This window comes from Stigmatopora argus, chromosome 7, assembly GCF_051989625.1.
Source record: "Stigmatopora argus isolate UIUO_Sarg chromosome 7, RoL_Sarg_1.0, whole genome shotgun sequence".
NCBI lineage: Eukaryota > Metazoa > Chordata > Actinopteri > Syngnathiformes > Syngnathidae > Stigmatopora > Stigmatopora argus.
In genome coordinates, this window is record NC_135393.1 from 12,595,926 (window position 1) to 12,622,547 (window position 26,622).

Genomic DNA, 26,622 nt, shown 5'->3' on the forward strand with positions numbered 1-26,622 from the left:
TCAATTGATTATAAACATACTGGTGCTTTTGATTAAACAACGATTAACTTTCCTTTTGACGGAAGCTAAAACTCGTGGTATTAGGAGGGTGTTGGGGTTGGGGCCACACTCGGCTCGAGGTGGTATTGGTTGGGCGAAGGGAAAATCTAAAGAAAATATACATATGATGCCAGTTCAAAAACAATAGCCAATCACCTTTTCGTCCGTTGCCTACAAGTGGCCAATCAGAGAGCGAGATTGATTGTTTACGGAAATCGTTCCACAGTTACATGTGAACGAGCGATCCCTGTTAAATTGTCCAATTATTCTAAATATACACCGAAATCGTGGTCGATTTTTTAACAGTGTTGTTAATGACACGTCTGTTCATAGTATCACGTAACACCCGGTTTACTTGATAAGCATGGACTGTTCAAACGAGGAGTTGGAGGTGAAAATGAAGCCCTCAAAGCGACGTCGCACCGTGGATAATAATGGAGTTAAAACACAACATGAAGAACAAGAGGACCAGCAGAAGGCTGCAGTGGACGTGGTGAGTGTGAACACGATCGTGGTGACTTCATCTGATAATACCTCAATTTCAAAGCTATATATCATATTGCATGTGTATTTTTTAAAGTAGACTAAACGTGAGTTTCCTGAATATATCAATACCACCTGACCTGTTATATCAACACCTAATAATTTTACAGCAACATTCTCCAATACTATTGCTTATACATAAGTACATTGTTCTACATTTGATTGATTCATTTTAATGTCAATTTTACTATTGCATTATATCTTCTGCAATAGAGTATTATTATGCCTGTCTACAACGCCTCCTGTTGGCTTGATGAGTGTCTGCAAGCAATATTAGACCAGGACTTCACTGGGAGAATGGAACTATCCGTGTTTGATGATGCAAGCACCGTAGGTTTCAATTGTATACATTTGCACTTATTTACTTTGACTTGAACTTTGTATAAAATCTCAGCATGCAGCTGCACTGTCTAAATTGTCTCTAAAAATTACCCTCACTGCAATAAAATAATATAGTATTTTTTTTTCCCGCTTTCCATGTATGTGCAGTGTAAATTTAACCTAGATGTATCAATTCGTTTGATCTCAAGGATGATTCCAGAAAGGTGGTGGACACCTGGAAGGAGAGGTTAGAGGGAAGGGGCATCTCAGTGGTCATCAGTGGCCACAACTCAGACCAACCAAGAGGAGGTATGTTGTGACATTCAGTTCTCGTTAGGGGCAAGTTTCCTTAATGATGGACTTCATTCATCAGATTCACACACATTATATGCATTTTCATACTTAAAATCATTTCTGGAATGATGTATTTTACCTGGCAATCTAAAGAAAGTTTTTTTTTCCTAGTGGGACATGCAAAGAATAAGGCCATTGCACAGAGCTCTGGAAAATACTTGTGTTTTCAGGATGCGGTAAGTGTCTGCCCACTTATGCTCTTTCTATCAAAACATGAGTTGTCCTATGAGGTCCAACTTGAAAAGAGTTTAATGGATTTTATTTGTTATTTTCTTGAAAAAAGTGGCTTTTTTAAAAATAGTAACGAATACTGAGATGTGATTTTGTCTACATCCTCACTCATGTTGCACATGAATTGTGAATTCTAATTCCAAATGTGTTGCAGGATGACATTATGTTGCCTCAAAGAGTTCGGCTGCAGTTTGAGGCATCTGTCCTTCATTCAAGCTCTGTAAGTTTTTCTACATGTGTTTGGTCATGACTTCACTCCCATTTTTATTGTCCCGCCTTTTTATTCTTGTACTTTCTGTTGTCTGCCCTCCCCAATTATTCCTCAGTCACAGAGCACTACCATCTGTTTGCATTGTGCTTTATTTATTCATTCATTTTCCGTAGCACTTATCCTCACAAGGGTCGCGAGGGGTGCTGGAGCCTATCCCAGCCAACTATGGGCACCAGGCAGGGGACACCCTGAATCTGTGGGCAGCCAATCGCAGGGCACAAGGAGATACAACCATTTCAAAGGGCAATTTAGAGTGTTCAACCAGCCTACCATGCATCTTTTTGGGATGCGGGAGGAAAATGGAGTACCTGGAGAAAAGCCACACAAGCCTGGGGAGAACATGCAAAGTCCATACAAGAAGGTCTGAACCTGGGATTGGACCCTTGATCTCAGAACTGTGAGGCTGATGGGTTAATCACTAGCACCCATTGTGGTTTAATGTTTTCTTCTTCTTCTGAAAGTTAACCAAATCCAAACCTTAGTGATATTATTGCACAATGTGAACAGCTGTTTTGATGTGGCACGATTTTGGAATGCAGAACAGTACCAGGATCTGGAGTTGATGTGGTCTGTGGCCCGCAAAGTCAGGGGTTAAGGGTCATGTGTGAGGGAAGTGAAGGAGACAGCAGGCCTGCCGCCCTGCGCAAACAACCTGTCCCTTTCTGTTACGCCTGTCATTTTTTTCACTTGACAGCCAAGAGTCCTAAATGCAAAACAGCTTTCAAATTAAAAAAAAAAAGAATTAAATAAAGAATCCCAACTCCCATCTGCTTTGGACTGACTATAGTTAGGTTCAGCATTAAAGCAAAACATATCAAATTCTTAATAAAACGTCTCCTTGTGTGCCCTACAACTGATTGACAACTAGGTTTTAAGCTTAGTTAGGGTCCAGCGCCTATCCCAAGGATCGGTGGTGTTGAAAATGAATGAAAACAATCTGATGGTAAAATCTAATTTCCATTAAAATCCAACTGCAATGTGTTTTCATTATAGTTGATAGGCAGTAGAGTTCGACGCGTTCCAGAAGGATCCACGGAGCGTTACACCCGCTGGATCAACACAATCACTCAAGATCAACTCCTAACACAGGTAAACCCTTTGAGCTCACTACAGTCTGTTTTATGTGGGCCTTACTGAGGGGTCATGTGGCAGCCTGCGAGCAGGTCAGTTTAAAACAGGATATGGGCCTGCCCCTTGCCGTTTCCACGGATATGTGCTAGTGGAATGGACGTGAGTTAGAGGAATGCTGGCGACCTATCTATCACTCAGAGGAAGTGGGTCACGCTGCAATGTGTCAGTAGTGGAAAGTGTTGGTAGTGGAATTGTGAAGTTTTGCAAACAAAACTCTCCTGTGAGTTTACGGTGGAGCTTCCATCTGCAGAGGACATCTGGGTATGTTTATACTGTACGGCTGCGATAGTACATGACGTCCACATTCACAGTGCCAAAATATTAATGTTTACTCCAGATGTTGTGTATTATTCACTTTTGACGAGGAAGGAGCAAACGCAGTGAGTCTATTAAAGAACTAAACTCTTGAAGATAGTCAATCATATCACCGATTAAAAGTGAGGGATCCAAGCAGAGAAACGGCTCCCTACAGTGGATAAATAATAAGGGCTCTGGCACATCGATAGTGGAGTGGTCCAGAGGTATGAATAGTTATTGGCCTCAATATATCTGTTGTGTAACTGGCAATAAAGGGCTTGTTAGTTGAGATTGGCTCCAGTTGCACTACCAACATGAGCCTGAATAAAAAATAAAGTAAACACATTTTATTGAAGAGCAGCGGCACGGTGGGTAGTGATTAGCAGATCTGACTCACAGTTCTGAGATCAAAGGTTCAATCCCGGCTCTGGCCTTCCTGTGTATCCACTATGGGAGATTTATGAGAAACAGTCTAAAAATAATCAGTAACTAGCTGTGTCCTGATATCAAATCTTTACTATAAGAAGAAAAGTGAAGAACATTGAGTACACTGTAATTCAATTTAGGTAGCAATGAAACAGGTTTGGAACTACAGTTACTGTCTGAGAAAAACACTGTCACAAGAGTGGCAGTTTCTCTTACACAAACACACACACACACACACACACACACACACATCTGCATCAAGTCTTACCAGGCTTTCATGGATGTTCTTTTGATATTACATTTCATAAGAATGTGATCAGAGACTCCATTCTTTAGCCTTAAAACCACAGGCTTCCCTTGTGCTTCTCTTTTTCTTCTCTGGCCGGGTCAAGAAGCAAAGTCAAGGTAGATGTAAACCAGAGATTTACTCAGGGTGGTGCTTGCTTAACTTGATCCAGAGCAGCACACTTGAGTGTTCATCTGCAGGACATTAGGTATGGTTATCAATAACCTTCCCAACCCTGCTCACTAGTCAAATCCAGCATCTTTCTCATGCTTTCCCACATTCTATTCATCCGATTCGTGCATTTGGCCTTAGTCTACATCTGTAAAATATTGAAATATTGCAACACAAAAGACCAATGTACGTAGGTGGATGTGCATAAACACACTCATATTTAACAGATTGCCTCCAGCCAGCTCCGAGACATTTGCATTGCTTTTTAACTATGATGATTTAGGTCAATCAGTGGTTTACACAAAACATTCACACATTTACACACTGTGTGAAATAGAGAGCAACTGAGGAAAGAAGAGTTTAAACTGAAATGGCTACAACAAGCTAAACAAGACAAATGTCACCGGATACTCATGTTAAAAAGTTGGAAAGAAGAATATAGAAAAGTTGTAAAGCATTGAAGTGTAGGTCCTTGAAGATATTAATTTCCATCTCATAATGGGGTCCCGGTGTGTTTAGGATAGGGTGCCAAGCAAAAGAGAAGCCATAATATCAGCTTTACTCTGTGTTTTCTTTGTACATTCCGGAAACATACACTTCTGATTGAGAGCATGCTTTTTGCCAAGGAGAGAATACTCACTGGCCACCTAATTAGGTACACCTTTCTAGTACTAGTTGGAGCCCAGTTTGCCTTCAGAACTATTTCAGTCCTTCATGGCATAGACTCCTCAGAATTTGGTTCATATTGATGATAGCTTCATGACCAATCTGCCATCCAATCACATCCAAAAGGTGCTCTATTGGTTTGACATCCGATCACTATGGAAGGCATTTGGGCAAAGTTAATTCATGGTCATGTTCAGGAAACAGTCTGAGATGATTCAAGCTTTGTAAGACGGTTCGTTATAATGTTGGCAGGAGCCATAATAAGATAGCTACACTGTTGTCAATAAAAGATGTACATTGTCAGCAACAATACTCGGGTCAGATGTGGCGTTGCGACAATGCTCAATTGGCACGGAGGGAAACAAAGCGTTTCAAGAAATGAATGAACAGTCAACACAGTATCTGAACATATTCCAATGCAGTATATCTTGTTGTGATTGATGTCACACTCAATGTTGTTGTATCTAGGTATACACCTCACATGGACCAACAGTTATAATGCCAACATGGTTCTGCTCGAGAGACTGGTTCCTAACTGTTGGTTGTTTCAACGAAGAGAGCAAGGTTGGAAACCACGTTTTTCCTCCATCTTGTGTCACATCTACTGATACTGTTTAAATTGGGAAATGTTCTTTTTTTACCTAACAGCCCAGCTTGTATAGTATATTAATGACCAAATGTTCTGTTGCTCCAGGAATTAACTGTAATTAATTTAATTAAGTCTAACTTCACTTCTGTTCATGTGTCACCAGGGAGTACCTGAGGATTTGATCTTTTTTTACCGGAGTCTTCGGCAAGGGGGGCTTGTCACCAGAGTGGACCACTGCTTGGTGGTGTATCGTTACCATGAGAAGGCCACCACGCACTCGGTTAAAGAGTCAGTTTCATTTTGGCCTCAAGCGCATGCACTTGCACATAGTGATGATCCTCCACCTCTTCACAGTTGCCCACTGGCATCCCAGAATCCCTCAGATCAACACATAGATATATAATCCATCACTTTGTCCGGATGCAAACTTCTCCTTACCCATTACTTCTTTACTTTCTTTTTCAATATTAATATATGTACAGTTTTCTACCAATCATCATCTTCCGTACCACTTTTTTGAAGAAGCCTATATTTAGTTGACCTTGCCTACTTTTCACCCCTTCCCCATTTGCTACTTCCTCTGACAAGTGAAACCATCATGTTCCACACCCTGGCTCACAAAGTAATTTTAGACCATGTTTGTGAGGTGAGAAGTTTTTCTACAACATCCAAGATGGTGCTAAAGACATACTGAGATAGTGTGTAAATTTATGAATGTGATGCATTTCTGTTATGCTAAAGTGTATTTCCAGTTACATTCATTTACGTATTATGAAATAATTTATAATTCCTAAAACTCAAAACAAATAATATTGATAAAATACAATAGATATGAATACATGAAAGTAGATATAGAATTATAATTGATACCTGTTGTCCACTTGTATGGAACTTTTGGATTATATTGTGACCCACATGACCAAAAATGTGGATGTCACGACTTTGAGGTCCTTTTTTTTTTAATGTTATTTGCCATATAAAGGCGTAAAGGATGTGGATGGAGATAATTAGGTTTAACTTACTGTATTTCTTTTTATGCAACTTCTGTCAGGGAAACCATTTGGAAACTGCGAGTTGAATTTCTTCAGGAGCGAGTCATTTGCAACTGGGAAAGCTTCACAATATGGAATGCTGGGAAACAAGGCCGCAAGCTGTACCGATGCCTAAACACCACAAATCAGAAGAAAGTATGTCATAAAGTCATACACTCTATTATTCGTGTAGTCATGTACACTAATTATCCATTGGCTGTAATGTTTTTTGTAGGTGAAAGCTTTCTGTGATGTGGACAGGAACAAGCTTAATAAGGGTTTTTACACTTATGAAGACTCCAAGGTGAAGTTAATTACTTTAAACCAGGGGTGTCAAACGCAGTTTAAGTGAATTGGACATCCATCATTGTCAATAGGAGGCAATGAGTTAAATTTGCGTCACTTGAATTTTAGGATACTTACAGATCACTTGCGGTAAATTTTGGATCATTTACTATTGATTTTCAGGGACTTTCCGGGATGCTTTTTCATTTGTCAATTCCTGCTGATGTTTGGCTATTTCCAAGTTACTTCATGTTAGTTTTGGGACTTTGAGGTTCTTATTAACTCATTGGCTGCCATTGAAGGCGCTGTTTTGACAGCAGGCTGGCAAATGAATGAATATGATTGTGGATAGGAAATTAAGCAAAGTGCAGTAGTGCACACACTTGATCACACAACTCACAACCATCGCATTTTACAGCGCTCTTGTTGAAAAAAAGGAAAGTATTTAATAGTGTGCGTAAAGTATTAATAAGGTACAAAGTGCCCGCGAGCTTGATCGGACCCCTTAGCAGGCCACTTCTGGCCCACGGGCCACAGATTTGACACCCCTCCTTTAAACACCTTGTATCAACGCAACTGTAGCATTCACTAATATTAACATGACATCTCCTTTTAGGAACGGCCAAAGCCCAAAATCCCAATTCTGCATTACAAAGATGCGTCACCCCCTTTTATCATCTGTGTCAAAATGGTGAGGCGAAAATGTTTTCTCTTTCTGACCCACAGCTCTGCAATTTGAGTTAACGAGATAATGAGCGAGGGCGTATGTCTGGCACAGGACGTAGCATAGAGGAGGTCTGCAGGAAATGGGGAGAGGCAGCAGCCTGATCTTTGATCACATGGCACTTGAATAAACATCAACAGAGGGGCTTTACTGAAATCAACTTGGTCACATTTTGAAAACAGGTTTTTGCAAATTCCACTTTTTAAAGTGCACGCACATGCAAAAACAAACAATGACCACGTAATTCAGGCTGGCGGGTGACAAATAGTCTCTTTATCGCTCAGATTCAGACATCAAATCGCCACTGACTCCCATACTAATTGGTCAATTTGGGGAATTAGACCTGAAGTCAATATCATTTTCTCTGGCAAACACATGGACTCAATCCCAAATTCGTCAGCCAAACGCCAGACTGCTTTTTTTCAATCATAGAATGTGTTTTGGATGGGCTTAGAAGCTCAAGTTACATTTGATTTGTGTTTGTTCGTTGCTTTTTTTATGTGGGTGGACATTTTTGAGCATTAGATTACTTTAATTAGAACTTTGTAGAAAGGAAGTCATCAGGACTACTTGAGAAAATTTTAGTTTTGCCTAAAAATAATGTTTGATCGAGATTTATGGAAGAAAGATTTTGCAAAAGTTTTCTGCTATCAACACGGTATGTTTCTAATGTGTTAGGACATGACAGGTGGCGTTCTAGAGGAAAACCTCAACTCATTACAGCTGAAAGAAGGGGTGGACTTCTTCCATTTCAACTGACTGCTCGGGGCTAAGCCGGACATTGGAGGTCGGATACATTGAACATTGCTAATGACATATTGTCCATGTGTAAATTTTCGCTGAGGAATGGCCTTCCAAGTTGGAAAGATAAGCATGTCTAGAAGAATTAAAACATTGTGAAAAATTTAAAGGAGCATTTTTTTTTCATTCATGACTCACTCCACATAAGTAAAATATTTTAAACGTCACCTTTTTGGTTATTATGGTGATAATGGGTTACACATTCATTCAATACAACGTTTTGGTGTTGCATTGACATTTTCCCTCAGAACATCGGCACTTATGCGTCTTGTCTTTCAACTTTCTCCCAAAAACAACCCATATTTTTTTATAAGGTTCAAGTCAGGGGAGTTGAAGCACAGTTAATACCATGGAGAAATTAAGAGTATCTGGTCCAGCCCTTATAGAGTAGATTTTATCACTGTAAATGGTTTTATTCTACTTATACAGTTTTCTGTATACTTTTTTTTGTAAATTATTGGCCTACAAAATGGGGTCAAACATTTTGGAACACCCTACATATGTAATATATTTTGTGCTTTTGATGCTGTTCTTCATGGCAAGAAGATAAAAGCAATGCTTCAACTGTGACCCATTAAAGTCCTTTCTTATATATTTATCTTCTTGGAGTACAAACATTTTCCTCAAAGATGATGTTATGGATACAGTTGTTATTTGTTTTTATCAAAGGTTGGACTTGTACAGTTAAATATTTTCATGTTAAAAGATGTCAGGGAGTGAGTGTCCCATCAGAACATTGAACTTGCAATGGGTGTGACCTCCTTGTCTGATGCAACCACATCTGCTACAAACATGGAGCATGAAGCATTTTCCAAAAATTCCTATGAAGCAATATTGTCTTCAAGAAAGCAAAGCTCTGATGCATAAAGCCTCACGAAAAGTTTAATTTACCTCACAGAGCGTGAAACTTATCTGCCTGGAGCCAAACAGATCTTGCAAATCTTCAGTGTTCCTTTCTTTTCATAAATCTGCACTCTGCAAATAAAATACAAAAAATCCTGAATTGTCCAAGTTCTTCTGGACCTAAATGTACAAGACCAGTTCCAATAAGGTTGGTATGTTGTGTTAAACATCAAAACAGAACACAATGGTTTCCAATTCATGTTAACAGTACAAAGACAAGAAATTTGATGTGCAAACTGATAAAAATTGTATGGCTGCAACACATTCCAGAAAAGTTGGGACGGGTGGCAAAAACAATGAGAACGTTTAGGACTGCTTATCTAACACAAGGGAACAAGTAATTGGGGTGGGCGGGTGCCATGATTGGCTATAAATTGAGCCAATTGACACTTGTTTCAATAGTGTCTTCATTCTGAAAGGTGGCCTTGCTTGCAGTGCAGATTGTCCCCCATTAGAAATGTGTAGTGCATTATGAAGCGTAAAATATGACAACCGAGACCCTAGACTGTTGAACAGCTGAAGCGTACATCAAGCAAGTATGGGGAAAAAATCCCCCTACAAAGCATCAACAATGACTGTTTTCGTTTATTCAGTGGTGTGCCGTCAGGGCCTTCAAGGCCTTCTCTGCTGGCCTAAGAAATATCTGAATCACAGACTGATGTTAAATATATTTTGTCCATGAATACTTAAATAATTCCAAATTGTCTGTTAGCTTCCTTTCATTGCTTTTCCCCCTGGTTGCACTGCTTCCAGATGTGTTTTCATATTGAAGCATTTAACCAATCACATTTCAGCCATTATTTGTTGCCAGGGTCAGAAATCTGCCTCAAGATCTTCACAATCAGTTCTGCAGGCTCTGCTGCATTAAACAAGCGTCGATAAGACTGTTGCTTTAATCAATCACAATTCGATTTGGTGACACCAAGGCCTTCTCGCAGGCGTAGGGATACGTCATTGCCTTCTTGCAGGCGTAGGGATACGTCATCACTTTCACAAACTATGATTGGCCAGTGATAGAGTGGACTAGCCAGAGCTACCAAACTGTACCTGGAGTGAGCTACACAAACAAATATATTGTTGTGTTGATTTAATAGCGGTTTTAAATGGTCATGGTCATTTTTGCAAGACAAAAGCTTTACTTTACGTGGTCATTTTTGCAAGAAAAAAGCCTTACTATACGTGGTCATTTTTGCAAGAAAAAAGCCTTACTATACATGGTCATTTTTGCAAAAAAAGCCTTACTATACTACATGGTCATTTTTGCAAAAAAAGCCTTACTATACTACATGGTCATTTTTGCAAGAAAAAAGCCTTATTATACACGGTCATTTTTGCAAGAAAAAAAGCCTTACTATACATGGTCATTTTTGCAAGAAAAAAAGCCTTACTATACATGGTCATTTTTTCCAAAAAAAAAAGCCATACTATACATGGTCATTTTTGCAAGAAAAAAAGCCTTACTATACATGGTCATTTTTGCAAAAAAAAAGCCTTACTATACATGGTCATTTTCCCCCCCAAAAGAAGCCGTACTATATCATTTTTCCCTTGAATAGAAACAACCATGTGTAGTCAATACTTTCCATTAAAGACAAATTAAAGTGTGGCCACTTCATAGTGTAGAGGTTTGTTCATCTGACTGCCATGTAGGCAGGTGGGGTTCAAATCCAAGGTAGGAATCATTTTTCCCTTGAATAGAAACAACCATGTGTAGTCAATACTTTCCATTAAAGACAAATTAAAGTGTGGCCACTTCATAGTGTAGAGGTTTGTTCATCTGACTGCCATGTAGGCAGGTGGGGTTCAAATCCAAGGTAGGAATCATTTTTCCCTTGAATAGAAACAACCATGTGTAGTCAATACTTTCCATTAAAGACAAATTAAAGTGTGGCCACTTCATAGTGTAGAGGTTTGTTCATCTGACTGCCAGTAGGCAGGTGGGGTTCAAATCCAAGGTAGGAATCATTTTTCCCTTAAATAGAAACAACCATGTGTAGTCAAGACTTTCCAATAATGACAATCTTAAGTGTGGCCACTTCATGGTGTAGAGGTTCACTCACCTGACTCTCATGTAGGCATTTGGGGTTCGAATCCCAGTTGGGAATCATTTTTCCCTTCAATAGAAACAACCATGTGTAGTCAAGACCTTCCAATAATGAAAAAGTAAAGTGTGGCCAATTAGTGGTGTGGAGGTTCGTTCACCTGACTGCCATGTGGGAGGCTGGGGTTCGAATCCCAGTTGGGAAACGTTTTCCCTTAGTTGTTTCTATATATTTGTAGTCAAGACCTTCCAATAATGACAAAGTAAAGTGTGGCCAATTCATGGTGTAGTGGTTCACTCACCTGACTGCCATGTGGGAGGCTGGGGTTCAAATCCCAGTTGGGAACCATTTTCCCTTAGTTGTTTCTGTATATTTGTAGTCAAGACCTTCCAATAATGACAAAGTAAAGTGTGACCACTTCATGGCGTAGAGGTTTGTTCACCTGACTGCCATGTGGGCAGCTAGGGTTCGAATCCTGATCGGGAAACATTTTCCCTTAATTATTTCTATATATTTGTGGTCAAGACTTTCCAATAATGACAAAGTAAAGTATGGCCAATTTGTGGTGTAGAGGTTCACTCACCTGACTGCCATGTGGGAGGCTGGGGTTCGAATCCCAGTTGGGAAACATTTTCCCATAGCTGTTTCTATATATTTGTAGTCAAGACCTTCCAATAATGACAAAGTAAAGTGTGGCCAATTTGTGGCGTGGAGGTTTGTTCACCTGACTGCCATGTGGGAGGCTGGGGTTCGAATCCCGGTCGGGAAACATTTTCCCTTAATTATTTCTATATACAGACGCTCCCCTACTTACGAACATTCAACTTACGAACAACGGTACATACGAACATGTCTGCAAATTGCGTTTAATTCCAAAAATGTTCGAAAGTCCAATTTTGTATTTCGCGCCTTTTTCGGAGTAGTACTTCTTTCCGCCGCTAATACCGACGCCTGGCGCTGTGAGAGCTCAGCTCACCCAGCATCTACCTTCTTCTTCGTTGCAATGCAGAAGTGCGTGAATGTATCTCCAGTGTGCAAAGAACCTTTTTCATTTGTATCATTAAATATCTCATGCATCCAATATTGAATATGGTTGGTAAAAAGCTAAAGGCTTCTATTGAGGGAGTTGCAAGGAAGAGGCAAGCCATTTCATTTGAAACGAGTGGCAATAATAACGAAGCTTGATGCGCGTGAGAGTGGTGAGCGTTTCACGGGCATTGAATCGTTCGACCGTCAGTACCATTTATAAACAGAAAGATCGAGCAGCAGGACCCAAATATTGAACGTTGCACAAAGTTTGCAAATCAATTGAATGATGCCATACAGTGCTACCACATCATTTATGATGAAAAAAAGAAGAAAACTGTGCAATCGTCATTAGGTCGCTTCTTTTGGCCAGTTTCTAATACATAAATCTCTCTCTCTCTCTACAGTACTGTACATATTCTCTCCATTTTATTAATTTTTTTTTTCAGTACAAACCAATGCGTGTTACTTATACAAGCCTTAAACATACAAATGCACTGATATAAACCTTCAATATACTTATATCGGCCTTAAACATAAATTATAATACAAAATATAGCACTGAATCAACTTACAAACAAATTCAACTTATGAACAATCGCTCGGAACCAATTGCGTTCGTAAGTAGGGGAGCGTCTGTATATGTTTTGACGAAAGTTTGGCGACACTCTTTTTCCTTGTCGACGATAATGTCAAATATTTATTCATCTTATTAGACGTGCTTCATAACTGAGCAAAGAATACCCCGAGATTTGGTACAAACGTAAAGCTGGCATGCAAAATGACTTGAATGGCTGGACATCGTAAGGCTTTTTCTTTTTAAAAAAAAAGTGGTCTGTGTAAAGTAAAGCTTTTATTTGTATAAAAAATAAATACTATGTATATATAGTCAGGCTTTTTTCTTTAAAAATGACCATGTATATTAAGGGTTTTTATTAAAAAATGACCAGGTATAGTAAGGCCTTTTTATTTTAAAAAAAACGACCATGTACAGTAAAGCGTTTTTTTTAAAAGACGACATAGTATAGTAAGGCTTTTTTTTCTTAAAAAATGACATAGTATAGTAAGGCTTTTTTCTTAAAAAACAACATAGTATAGGCTTTTTTCTTTAAAGACGACATAGTATAGTAAGGCTTATTTTCTTTAAAAACGACACAGTATAGTTAGGCTTTTTTGTCTTTAAAAACGACATAGTATAGTAAGGCTTTTTATTTACAAAAAAAGACCATGCATAGTAAGGCTTTTTTTCTTAAAAAACGACATAGTATAGTAAGGCTTTTTTTCCTAAAAAAACGACATAGTATAGCATGGCATTTTTTCTTGAAAAACGACATAGTAGAGGAAGGCTTTTTCCCTAAAAAACGACATAGTATAGTATGGCTTTCCCCCCTAAAAAACGACATAGTATAGTATGGCTTTTTTCCTTTAAAAAACGACATAGTATAGTATGGCTTTTTTCCTTTAAAAAACGACATAGTATAGTATGGCTTTTTTCCTTTAAAAAACGACATAGTATAGTATGGCTTTTTTCCTTTAAAAAACGACATAGTATAGTATGGCTTTTTTCTTTTAAAAAACGACATAGTATAGTAAGGCTTTTTTTCCTAAAAAACGACATAGTATAGCATGGCTTTTTTTCTTGAAAAACGACATAGTAGAGGAAGGCTTTTTCCCTAAAAAACGACATAGTATAGTATGGCTTTTTTCCTAAAAAACGACATAGTATAGCATGGCTTTTTTTCTTGAAAAACGACATAGTAGAGGAAGGCTTTTTCCCTAAAAAACGACATAGTATAGTATGGCTTTTTTCCTTTAAAAAACGACATAGTATAGTATGGCTTTTTTCCTTTAAAAAACGACATAGTATAGTAAGGCTTTTTTCCTTTAAAAAACGACATAGTATAGTATGGCTTTTTTCCTTTAAAAAACGACATAGTATAGTAAGGCTTTTTTTCCTTTAAAAAACGACATAGTATAGTATGGCTTTTTTCCTTTAAAAAACGACATAGTATAGTATGGCTTTTTTCCTTTAAAAAACGACATAGTATAGTAAGGCTTTTTTCCTTTAAAAAACGACATAGTATAGTATGGCTTTTTTCCTTTAAAAAACGACATAGTATAGTAAGGCTTTTTTTCCTTTAAAAAACGACATAGTATAGCATGGCTTTTTTTCTTGAAAAACGACATAGTAGAGGAAGCCTTTTTTTCTTAAAAAACGATATTGTATAGTAAGGCTTCTTTTCTTAAAAAACGACATAGTATAGTAAGGCTTTTTTTCTTTAAAAAATAACATAGCAAGTAAGGCTAAGAGAGTCGGAGAATAAATCTGACTTCTGATTCTTCACCTTCTAGTTGTTGCTGTGGTCCACTGGCAAAATCATTGGGTCAGAACATGAGGCGGGAATCAGGAGTGAGTTCAATTCCACTCGTTGCAATTCTCAAATTGTTTATTGAGGTAATGAAAAGGATAAATACAACTTCCAACTTTACTGTGGTGCAGTGGCAAAGACAATGGGTCAGAATTTCAGGTGGACTCAAGTTCAAATCAGAAGTGAGTTTGATTCCACTCTTTGCAATTCTCAAATTGTTTATTTAGGTAATGAAAAGGATAAATATAACTTCCAATCACATCATTTCAGAAGACACTGTGGTCCAGTGGCAAGAACAATGGGTTGAAATTGAAGTTGGACACAAGTTCAAATCTGGAGTGAGTTCAACTCCACTCTTTGCAAATCTCAAATTGTTTATTGAGGTGATGAAAATGATAAATATAACTTCCAATCACCTCATTTCAGAAGTCACTATGGTCCAGTGGCAAGAACAATGGGTTGAAATTGAAGTTGGACACAAGTTCAAATCTGGAGTGAGTTCAAGTCCACTCTTTGCAAATCTCAAATTGTTTATTGAGGTGATGAAAATGATAAATATAACCTCCAATCACCTCATTTCAGAAGTCACTGTGGTCCAGTGGCAAGAACAATGGGTTGAAATTGAAGTTGGACACAAGTTCAAATCTGGAGTGAGTTCAAGTTCACTCTTTGCAATTCTCAAATTGTTTATTTAGGTAATGAAAAGGATAAATATAACTTCCAATCACATCATTTCAGAAGACACTGTGGTCCAGTGGCAAGAACAATGGGTTGGAATTGAATTTGGACACAAGTTCAAATCTGGGGTGAGTTCAAGTCCACTCTTTGCAAATCCCAAATTGTTTATTGAGGTGATGAAAATGATAAATATAACTTCCAATCACTTCATTTCAGAAGTCACTGTGGTCCAGTGGCAAGAACAATGGGTTGAACTTGAAGTTGGACACAAGTTCAAATCTGGAGTGAGTTCAAGTCCACTCTTTGCAAATCTCAAATTGTTTATTGAGGTGATGAAAATCATAAATATAACCTCCAATCACCTCATTTCAGAAGTCACTGTGGTCCAGTGGCAAGAACAATGGGTTGAAATTGAAGTTGGACACAAGTCCAAATCTGGAGTGAGTTCAAGTCCACTCTTTGCAATTCTCAAATTGTTTATTTAGGTAATGAAAAGGATAAATATAACTTCCAATCACATCATTTCAGAAGACACTGTGGTCAAGTGGCAAGAACAATGGGTTGAAATTGAAGTTGGACACAAGTTCAAATCTGGAGTGAGTTCAAGTCCACTCTTTGCAAATCTCAAATTGTTTATTGAGGTGATGAAAATGATAAATATAACCTCCAATCAACTCATTTCAGAAGTCACTGTGGTCCAGTGGCAAGAACAATGGGTTGAAATTGAAGTTGGACACAAGTTCAAATCTGGAGTGAGTTCAAGTCCACTCTTTGCAATTCTCAAATTGTTTATTTAGGTAATGAAAAGGATAAATATAACTTCCAATCACATCATTTCAGAAGACACTGTGGTCCAGTGGCAAGAACAATGGGTTGAAATTGAAGTTGGACACAAGTTCAAATCTGGAGTGAGTTCAAGTCCACTCTTTGCAAATCTCAAATTGTTTATTGAGGTGATGAAAATCATAAATATAACCTCCAATCACCTCATTTCAGAAGTCACTGTGGTCCAGTGGCAAGAACAATGGGTTGAAATTGAAGTTGGACACAAGTCCAAATCTGGAGTGAGTTCAAGTCCACTCTTTGCAATTCTCAAATTGTTTATTTAGGTAATGAAAAGGATAAATATAACTTCCAATCACATCATTTCAGAAGACACTGTGGTCCAGTGGCAAGAACAATGGGTTGAAATTGAAGTTGGACACAAGTTCAAATCTGGAGTGAGTTCAAGTCCACTCTTTGCAAATCTCAAATTGTTTATTGAGGTGATGAAAATGATAAATATAACCTCCAATCAACTCATTTCAGAAGTCACTGTGGTCCAGTGGCAAGAACAATGGGTTGAAATTGAAGTTGGACACAAGTTCAAATCTGGAGTGAGTTCAAGTCCACTCTTTGCAATTCTCAAATTGTTTATTTAGGTAATGAAAAGGATAAATATAACTTCCAATCACATCATTTCAGAAGACACTGTGGTCCAGTGGCAAGAACAATGGGTTGAAATTGAAGTTGGACACAAGTTCAAATCTGGAGTGAGTTCAAGTCCACTCTTTGCAAATCTCAAATTGTTTATTGAGGTGATGAAAATGATAAATATAACCTCCAATCACCTCATTTCAGAAGTCACTGTGGTCCAGTGGCAAGAACAATGGGTTGAAATTGAAGTTGGACCCAAGTTCAAATCTGGAGTGAGTTCAAGTCCACTCTTTGCAAATCTCAAATTGTTTATTGAGGTGATGAAAATGATAAATATAACTTCCAATCACCTAATTTCAGAAGTCACTGTGGTCCAGTGGCAAGAACAATGGGTTGAAATTGAAGTTGGACACAAGTTCAAATCTGGAGTGAGTTCAAGTCCACTCTTTGCAAATCTCAAATTGTTTATTGAGGTGATGAAAATGATAAATATAACCTCCAATCACCTCATTTCAGAAGTCACTGTGGTCCAGTGGCAAGAACAATGGGTTGAAATTGAAGTTGGACACAAGTTCAAATCTGGAGTGAGTTCAAGTCCACTCTTTGCAAATCTCAAATTGTTTATTGAGGTGATGAAAATGATAAATATAACTTCCAATCACCTAATTTCAGAAGTCACTGTGGTCCAGTGGCAAGAACAATGGGTTGGAATTGAAGTTGGACACAAGTTCAAATCTGGAGTGAGTTCAAGTCCACTCTTTGCAAATCTCAAATTGTTTATTGAGGTGATGAAAATGATAAATATAACCTCCAATCACCTCATTTCAGAAGTCACTGTGGTCCAGTGGCAAGAACAATGGGTTGAAATTGAAGTTGGACACAAGTTCAAATCTGGAGTGAGTTCAAGTCCACTCTTTGCAAATCTCAAATTGTTTATTGAGGTGATGAAAATGATAAATATAACTTCCAATCACCTAATTTCAGAAGTCACTGTGGTCCAGTGGCAAGAACAATGGGTTGAAATTGAAGTTGGACACAAGTTCAAATCTGGAGTGAGTTCAAGTCCACTCTTTGCAAATCTCAAATTGTTTATTGAGGTAATGAAAAGGATAAATATAACTTCCAGTCACATCATTTCAGAAGTCACTGTGGTCCAGTGGCAAAGTCAATGGGTCAGAGAGACCTCAAGTTAGTTAGTTTGACTGCCATGTGGGAGACTGGGGTTCGAATCCCGCTCTCGTTTGACTGATCACTACACTAGTAGTTCAGTAAATGGGTAATCCTTTTTTCATTCAAATAAAGACTTAGTCATTTTTTTCAGCAAAACAATATTTCCGGTCAGCCTTCGGCTGACCGGAAGACAGTTGGGAGGGGGGATCCCTGGTGGTGTTCGACAGTCGGCCTGCGGCCGACTGCCGACACCATACAGTCGTTGACTGGCGACACCGGGACGTGAACCCTCGACACCCACGTCGAAGGCAGGTGACTAACCCACTACACCACGAGGCGGCCCGCCTATACATGATTGGAAGTCATATTTATCCTTTTCATTACCTAAATAAACAATTTGAGAATTGCAAAGAGTGGAATTGAACTCACTCCTGATTTGAACTTGAGTCCACCAGAAGTTCTGACCATTTGTCTTTGCCACTGGACCACAGTGACTTCTGAAATGAAGTGATTGGAAGTTATACTTATCCTTTTCATTACCTCAATAAACAATTTGAGAATTGCAAAGAGTGGAATTGAACTCACTCCTGATTTGAACTTGAGTCCACCAGAAGTTCTGACCATTTGTCTTTGCCACTGGACCACAGTGACTTCTGAAATGAAGTGATTGGAAGTTATATTTATCCTTTTCATTACCTCAATAAACAATTTGAGAATTGCAAAGAGTGGAATTGAACTCACTCCTGATTTGAACTTGAGTCCACCAGAAGTTCTGACCGTTTGTCTTTGCAACTGGACCACAGTGACTTCTGAAATGAAGTGATTGGAAGTTATATTTATCCTTTTCATTACCTCAATAAACAATTTGTGAATTGCAAAGAGTGGAATTGAACTCACTCCTGATTCCCACCTCAAGTTCTGAACCAATATTTTTGCCACTGGACCACAGCAATAACTAGGAGAAGAATCAGAAGTCAGATTTATTCTCCGACTTTCTTAGCCTTACTATACTATGTCGATTTTTTAAAGAAAAAAGCCTTACTATATACAGACGCTCCCCTACTTACGAACATTCAACTTACGAACAACGGTACATACGAACATGTCTGCAAATTGCATTTAAGTCCAAAAATGTTCGCAAGTCCAATTTTGTATTTCGCGCCTTTTTCGGAGTAGTACTTCTTTCCGCCGCTAATACCGACACCTGGCGCTGTGAGAGCTCAGCTCACCCAGCATCTACCTTCTTCTTCGTTGCAATGCGAAAGTGCGTGAATGTATCTCCAGTGTGCAAAGAACCTTTTTCATTTGTATCATTAAATATCTCATGCATCCAATATTGAATATGGTTGGTAAAAAGCTAAAGGCTTCTATTGAGGGAGTTGCAAGGAAGAGGCAAGCCATTTCATTTGAAACGAGTGGCAATAATAACGAAGCTTGATGCGCGTGAGAGTGGTGAGCGTTTCACGGGCATTGAATCGTTCGACCGTCAGTACCATTTATAAACAGAAAGATCGAGCAGCAGGACCCAAATATTGAACGTTGCACAAAGTTTGCAAATCAATTGAATGATGCCATACAGTGCTACCGCATCATTTATGATGAAAAAAAGAAGAAAACTGTGCAATCGTCATTAGGTCGCTTCTTTTGGCCAGTTTCTAATACATAAATCTCTCTCTCTCTCTCTCTACAGTACTGTACATATTCTCTCCATTTTATTAAATGTTTTTTTTTCAGTACAAACCAATGCGTGTTACTTATACAAGCCTTATATAAATCTGCAATGGTGACACAATTTTTCAGACAGTAACAAACCAAACCATGTTCTTTGAGTAAGACCTTGCTCTGTCTAAATACAAACTGTCCCCTTAACCCCCTTTGGTGATAAAGCACTAGGGAGATGATCAAAACGAACCCTAATGGAGAATCTATGAGAGAGAGCGTAAACATAGTTTTACTCTGTTTACACTCCATCTGTCTGCAGACATCAGGCCTGATAACATACACACACATGCACGGACAATAAATGACACTGACCCTAGAGGCCGTTAGCCAAATAAACCTGCAGCTAGCAGGGCAACAGATAAGAGTCGGGTGTGTTTGGGTGAAGATGGCGTTTAGAGGTCAGACACTGAAGGCCTTTTAACACATTCCTTTGTTTCTTCGTTTTTGGTTTTTTTCAGGCTATGCAAACCTGCAAGGCCAAAGCAAACAAGCTGACATCTGTCTTTTTGATATTTCAACATAAATCTATATTGGGCCGACAAGACAATAACTACAAAAAAAGAAATGTTTTACTCTATTGGGTTTAAGTCGGAAAACCTTCCTTGCAGAGGACACATGAATTTGAGTTGCTTTTTAGAGTGTGACCTGTTCATAATTGGCTTGTGTGTTATTTATATCTTTATCACAGGTGTCAAACTCAAGGCCTGAAGACGAGATCCGCACCACATTTGTGTGCCCACCACATTTTTTTTTGGGTGGCCCGATGTGCAATGACTTAATATTTTCTTCTCCTATATTAGATTCTTTGGATTTTTTGTAATCCAATTTTGCTGTTTAAAGGATGAGTCAAAGAAAACTTTGCTTCATTTGCAGTCTTACATGACTGATGCAAAATCCTACATAATGTCCTTTTTCCCTTAATTCCCCTGAAGGTTCCTTTGAGCTCAAGCTGTATGCAGACCACTACAGCTCTGATGCCCCTGATGGAAATCCTGTTCCATTATTTTTTTAAGAAGAAGGGAGTGTGCTGTGTTAGCAGGGAGGAAGTCAGAGCCATGACGGTCGTAATCAGATACTGTGGAATGTGCGCGTGTGTTTGTGTGCGTGTGTCTCACCATAAGGAAACATTGCGTGAAGAGACAAAGTGTTTCCCCCTCATCGGACTCCTCGAGAGGGGCCAGGTGGAACAAGGAAGCAGATCAAATACTTTCTATCCTGCAGAAAAAGACCACATGAGGTCAAAGCACACATCAATGGTTACCTGGCTGGATCACACACTCCCTTTACCACCTTCATATTTTGGCATCAATGATTAAAGTCAGCATCTTTTTTTAAAACTCTGGAAAAAACCCAAGATCAGAATAGATCCAAATTTAGTTGTAATCGGATTTACCAAGTATCAGTATGAGTACTCCGAGGAAACTTCAATTAAAAGTTAATGTCTCTGCTCGAACACAAAGAGGAATGCTTTTTTTTTTTTTAATGAGTGTGGCGGTCTTTAGGTATTTCTCGAAATTCACTTGACTGCTTTGGCACCCAGTGGGAATGTGACAAGGAGGCAACATAGTTGCTGTTTCAACTATTTTCTCACGGGAAAACCATTGAGACGTTTAGAGCACACGTGTGACTTTTGCTTGAATCTGAAACATTCCAAGTACAAAACAATGCCGTATTTTTGCTGCTGTTGATTTTCAATTACTGTATGTACAAAAGACACTTGGCAAAATAAAATAATCTAAAAGAAAAGCCTTTCACGTTCATATTATCAGAAAAAAATATTACCTGCAAGTGTTTGTTCCGGTTAATATTTAAGCCAATTCCTGCTATGTACTTAAAATTTAAATAAACAGGCACTTATTTGGTGGGGGAAGATTTGAAGCAATTTAGCCTCCTGTCTTGTTGAAAAAAAAATCATATTTTTTACTGGCCTTTCATATATCAGAGCGCAGAAGAAAATGGTTGCCGTCAGCCCAACCAGTCCAAATGAATTGTGAATTGGACGTCTCTCACCGTCAATGGCAGTGTTACATAAACAGGAACAAATATACTAATTTCCCAAATTAGGGCATGAATTGGTAACATTTTGCGTCCTCATCTTGCTTTAGTTAACGCAGAATCGCCTGAACTTTTACTTTCAACTGTTGACAGATTTGGTTGTGGGCGTGGCTTGGGGCGACCACTCGCGTGTCCAGTCATCTTGTGGCACGCGCCCATCGTGCACATGCAGACGGACCTATTTAAAGAGGCGAGAGGTATCCACACGCCACACAGAAGCCCAAAGTTTCTCACGGTTCGGTACTTTATCCGCACATGTACTTTTGAGCCTACAAACCATGTAGTTTAGGCGGTTCGAAATACCTTACGTGGATATCGGTTCTAGCGGTCCGGTGGGGGTCAGCATGGTCCAGCCGTGGGCTTTTCTTCACCTGATCGCCGTGGTTCTTGTGTACCAGACCGGGGCTCAGTATTCCAGCGATCGGTGTAGCTGGCGAGGAAGGTAGGGAAATGCTCTTAAAATTGATTTTTTTAGGAATGTTCTTTGCTCCTTTACTGTGTTTTCAAAAAAAATGTTAACTACCACAGCACATACACAGAGTTCTTTACACATCTATATATAGTAGTAGTAGTAGTTTTGCCAGGCAGATGGATTATATGAAAAAAATGTCACAGAAAATGGAGAGGTTTTATGTTAGGTTTCACAGCTGTTTAATTTTTGGGGGGTGTGGAATACAAAAGCCATTCAATTTTGATGTAGTTTGCTCTATCACATTAACTTTTTGATATATCGATCCCTGTTTTCTTCCTATTATATTGAGTTTGATTTATTTAGTAAAGTGTGTGCAAGTAGTACAACATAAAACAGTAAATAGGAAAGCTGTGGAGAAAAAAAAACATACTGAAAATAATTGTCAAACAGTTCACTTATAAACAGTAAAAAAATGCATTTCTGATGATTTTCATTTGGATAATCTGTTCCCTATTTTTTCTCTCTCCACCTAACATGTTTATTTAAAATGTGAAAATGCAATCCACAGTACCCAGGAAAAGAATGTCTAATCTCTAGTTCCTATCTTGAGTAAACAAAACCATATGGAACCTTTGATCACTTGTCAAGCCTTAAAAAAATAAAAAACGAGAGGCAGGACTTCTCATGTGGCGCCGTGAACTTAATCTAACTTCTAACGACTTAATAACCCCCTGTCGTTTTAGGGTGTCGAGGTTTGCTTGTGTGCGACTGCACGCTGACCACATAGACTTTACGTTTTTACTATCTTCCCAAGCCGTGAACTGCATGTTTTGAAATCTCTTCTAGTGGTTTGAGTCACGAATCGCATCGCAGAGATGTGGAGCAAGTCTACCTTCGTTGCTCCCAGGGCTGGCTGGAGTGGCTCTACCCGACCGGCGCCCTCATCGTCAACCTGCGACCAAACACTGAGCCCTCACCAGCAAACTTGGCTGCTCTCCATGTGTGCATCAAACCCCAGACTCACTCAAAGGTAGGTTTTTTTCCTCCACAGTGGTACAAATCACCCTCAACTGATTCTATGTGTCATCACAAAGGGTTCTCACCTGTATTTGGAGCGAGGTGGCGATTTGAGGCTGCTGATGGCCGAGAGCGAAAAGCCCCAGGAAAAGATCTTTTGTTTCGGAATGACCGACGGAGCTCTTTTTGTGGAGGCTGTCCCCCACGCGGACATCAGTCGGAGGATAACTGCTTTCCGGTATGAACTGGTGTCCGCCCGAAGTCCTGGTGCGCACTTGTACCCACAGCTTCACCCTGGTCTTGGTAAGAGAATCAATCCTATTGTGACATATTAAAGCAGACTTTAAGTAAAATTTTAATGATAACAAACAAAATTTACATATTTTCCCTTGTTTTTTAAATTTAAACTGTATCTTTTGTAAAAATAAAGCTAAAGACGAGAATTTTTTTCTATTAATTGAAATAAATACTAGTATGAGATTTAAAGCTTCACCACAAAGTGCTGAAACAACAACAAACAAACAGACGAATACATAAATAATCAATAAATAACTTGATAAGTAGCAACAGCATAAATAAGTATGCATGCGCACAAATAACAACAGCAAACAAATTAACTGATAAATAATAATACATTAATTAATTAATAAATAGTGGTCAGCATAGGTAAGTACGGATATGAGTGAGAATCTTACTTTTTTAGCCCTTAATCATGCTATATATTGAATTGAATGCTTTTATTGTATGGACATTTACTGATTAAAAACAACAATGGAGTGGTTTTCTCCTATGTTTGAGAAATCATTGAATCTCTCTTGTCTGCCGGTGAGGGCAGCTGAAACACTCGGTGGTACCAATCTCCGCCTTTTTCCTCAAATCCCACTTCTGCTCTGACATATATTGCACTGCTTTGAGTGTTGATGAGGTCTGTTATTATGTAATCCTCCTCGATTTGTTGCTCATCGTTTCTAATGCAATGCAAAGGCCTGTATTGACAGTGATGGGAGTAAATGTGACGAGACAAAATTGCGAGCAAAAGGCCGTATTGGCTGTTTCATTCCTGACTGACATCCCCTCCCCTTTGCCGGCATGTCTCGGCTAGACTTAAGAAAACAAACAGCCCAATCAAAAGGTCACATCGGGATCAAACACAAAAGTCAGCTAACCGGCCCTCGGCTGTCAATCAAGAAAAGATTCCCCCCATTCGAGACGTCTTGGTTCGGCCACCCATATGAATGAAGTAGCTTGACAGCTTTAAAAAAAACATGCAGACAATTAGACAGGTGTCTTGTTGAATATAATGTGATAGTCATACTTTTTTTTCTCTCTTTTCTACTGTAGTTACATGTGAACCGTGTTCGGATGAAGAAGTTCTGATGGCTGTCTGCACCAGTGACTTTGGTAAACACAAACACTTTCACATTTTCATGAATGTTTTTGTTATACTTTTTCTGTTTTGGAATGATACTATATATTTGCAATTTTTGGATCATTTCCATTTGGTTTGGGGAATTTCCAGGCTGCTTCCTGATCATACTGCTTTCTGCTGATTTTTGGGGCATATTCAGGCTGCTTCCTATTGGTTTTGGGGCATTTTAAGCTTTCTTAACTCATTGGCCGCCATTTACGGCAGGGGGCGAAAGAATGAATGTGACTGGAGACGAGAAATTGAGCAGTAGTAGACGCACTCCATCACACAACTCACAAAATATTGGTTTCACGGCACCCAGGTTAAAAAATAAACCGCGGACCAGATCGGACTCCCTAGCGGCCCGCTTCTGGCCCACGGGCCGTATGTTTACATACCCTGTTGTAGTATTAAAGAAAGTGTCTTTGTGTTGTGTCTGCAGCAGGAAGCGGCTTCCTTCAAGCTCTGCCGTCAATCACTGGCAAACACTCCCAGGTCAAGCTGGCTTTGAATCGCCTCTTCCACCAGAAGAATGCCATGTTTACTAGCGGTGGGGCCAAAGCGCGACATTGGACAGGGCATGCCAACATTCCCATAAATTGTGGCGTTCCCCACGGCGGAGATGAATACCTTTTGACCGGCTCGGTCCATTTCGGAGAGACGTGGCTCGGCTGCGCGCCTCGTTACAAGGACTTTGTGAAGCTTTACAATGAAGCGAGGAGAGCGGGAAGCAACCCTTGTCACATTGACGCCGACTGAGAGAATGCAAAGTTTAAAAGTGCCTGAAATTTCAGAATGGACATCAATGAGATGATCGGAGCGACAAGACTTACAACTTTTTATTGTTTATGTGTAAAAAAAAAAAAAGACAAGTGGACCTCTGCCAAGGCTACGTCAGCTACTTCAAAGCAAAGATAGGCATTTTTCATCTGGTTCCAAAGGAATTGAATGTTTCAACTTACATATTTTCAGAAAGTGATAAGATATTTTACCTGGAGTGTTTTAATATTATAGATGCACAGAACTTGTTTGAACATCTAAAAACTGTGATACTTTAATTTGGTCTTTCTAAAAGGGAAGTTTGCTTTTTTGAAAAGCCTTGTGGGTATAATGAAAAGTAATATCTTCTTATAGAAGTGTACAATGTGAAGCTCTGTGAGTTGTCTGTGTTTTGTAAATTTTTCTTGTACAGAAAATTACATTTATTCATTTAACTGTCTCTAGAACTTTTTTTGTATACTAATTTGTTATAAAAGGAAATGGCAACTTTTTTCATAATCGATGAATCACGTAGACATTCTTGACCTCAAAATAGTCCAAAGCCTCTTTTTTTAATCCTCTTAACTGCAAAAAACAATCTTACTTTTCGTTTTAATTATTTTTTTAAACAGGAAATTGGTAATGTTAACGAATCAATTTTTAAATGTATTTATTTACTTAAAAAAAAAATTGTCATGACTAAAAAATGTTTATTCATTTTAAATGTTGAAAAAAGCTAATATTCTCTGAAATCTTCATTCTCTAAATGTTATCTTAACAAAATCTATAAGGTTTAATGATGTGCTCTGGTGAGCTACAAAAATAATCATGTGCTTAATTCAACACCCAAACTTTTCAGTCCTCCCTCCTCCACTATTATTTAAAATCGTGATTACGGCTTCTATAGGAATAAACTACAGGACCCCCTCTAAAATAATGTTTACCAATATTATTTGAGGGGTGTAACAGTAACTGAGGTAGTCAAGTTTTTCCTGTCATCAAGTCAATGTCACGGGGCGCAGAGCCAAGTGAAAGGAAGCAACCAAGAATAGACAAAACACATTCTGAAGGTTGAACGAAGGCCCTGAAGACTTATCTATAAATATCAGTCCTCCTTGCACACACATTACTGCGCTTCACGTCTGGGTGTGGGTGTATGTTTGTCTTGGCTTGTTGTTTACGAGGACTTTGGGGCGCACTTATCCCTCTGCTCAGGGTTCCAAATTCTAACCTTTGGGTGTGGGACGTGCAGAGACAGTTTGACTTGCGATATGGAAGACGCGCAGCTGTGTGCTCATGCTGAAGTCAAAGGAATGGCTGAGCTAACAATGTACCATCAGCAGTGTGGTTGTTTATGATGTGCCATTTAGGGCACAGTGGGGTCAGCATTTATGAAGGGTGGTAAAAATATTTTAGGCTAGAAATATGGCTGCTTTCCAGAATGACAGATGCGCACGGTTGAACCGGATCTCACCTTCC

At 38.9% G+C, this 26,622-nt stretch overlaps 3 protein-coding genes across 21 annotated transcripts in view; 2 read left to right on the top strand and 1 right to left on the bottom strand.

The window, feature by feature from the left end:
• The first annotated feature begins 230 nt into the window (after positions 1-230).
• Positions 231-8,275, top strand: qtgal (queuosine-tRNA galactosyltransferase). 4 transcript variants are annotated; one of them, XR_013301094.1, is made up of 13 exons: positions 231-532; positions 796-912; positions 1,113-1,212; positions 1,369-1,433; positions 1,643-1,708; positions 2,753-2,848; positions 5,205-5,300; positions 5,489-5,613; positions 6,377-6,512; positions 6,592-6,660; positions 7,258-7,332; positions 7,420-7,547; positions 8,044-8,275. XR_013301094.1 is itself a non-coding variant. In XM_077605831.1 (12 exons), the coding sequence occupies exons 1-12, from the start codon at positions 404-406 to the stop codon at positions 8,122-8,124; spliced, it is 1,155 nt and encodes a 384-aa protein (XP_077461957.1). In that variant the 5' UTR covers positions 231-403; the 3' UTR covers positions 8,125-8,275. The 4 variants fall into 4 exon arrangements, 3 of the variants coding, with proteins under 3 accessions (XP_077461957.1, XP_077461958.1, XP_077461959.1); XM_077605831.1 differs by lacking the exon at positions 7,420-7,547; XM_077605832.1 differs by lacking the exons at positions 7,258-7,332; positions 7,420-7,547.
• Positions 1,835-26,622, bottom strand: part of r3hcc1l (R3H domain and coiled-coil containing 1-like) — a 49,724-nt gene continuing 24,936 nt past the window's right edge. For 13 of the 16 annotated variants that reach the window (XR_013301110.1, XR_013301109.1, XR_013301104.1 and 10 more), the window contains 8 exons: positions 25,015-25,166; positions 24,783-24,928; positions 23,063-23,294; positions 21,851-21,977; positions 20,608-20,707; positions 9,058-9,141; positions 6,348-6,488; positions 1,835-4,093 (listed from right to left, as the gene is read on the bottom strand). The gene's annotated coding sequence lies outside the window, so the exon portion shown is untranslated. Of the gene's footprint in view, positions 4,094-5,495; positions 6,489-9,057; positions 9,142-19,031; positions 20,520-20,607; positions 20,708-21,850; positions 21,978-23,062; positions 23,295-24,782; positions 24,929-25,014; positions 25,167-26,622 lie in introns of those variants that run through there. The other 3 variants (XR_013301107.1, XR_013301100.1, XR_013301108.1) reach the window with 3 other exon arrangements.
• On the top strand, positions 21,725-25,603 carry LOC144077819 (meteorin-like protein). The gene is made up of 5 exons (XM_077605837.1): positions 21,725-21,989; positions 22,806-22,989; positions 23,054-23,279; positions 24,318-24,377; positions 24,827-25,603. The coding sequence occupies exons 1-5, from the start codon at positions 21,892-21,894 to the stop codon at positions 25,141-25,143; spliced, it is 885 nt and encodes a 294-aa protein (XP_077461963.1). The 5' UTR covers positions 21,725-21,891; the 3' UTR covers positions 25,144-25,603.

Coding starts and splice junctions, on each gene's coding strand:
- qtgal (XM_077605831.1), top strand. CDS start 404: ATGGACTGTTCAAACGAGGAGTTGGAGGTGAAAATGAAGCCCTCAAAG. Junction 1,709..2,752: donor CTGTCCTTCATTCAAGCTCT/GTAAGTTTTTCT, acceptor TTTTCATTATAG/TTGATAGGCAGTAGAGTTCG. Junction 5,301..5,488: donor GTTTCAACGAAGAGAGCAAG/GTTGGAAACCAC, acceptor ATGTGTCACCAG/GGAGTACCTGAGGATTTGAT.
- LOC144077819 (XM_077605837.1), top strand. CDS start 21,892: ATGGTCCAGCCGTGGGCTTTTCTTCACCTGATCGCCGTGGTTCTTGTG. Junction 21,990..22,805: donor CGGTGTAGCTGGCGAGGAAG/GTAGGGAAATGC, acceptor AATCTCTTCTAG/TGGTTTGAGTCACGAATCGC. Junction 24,378..24,826: donor TGTCTGCACCAGTGACTTTG/GTAAACACAAAC, acceptor TTGTGTCTGCAG/CAGGAAGCGGCTTCCTTCAA.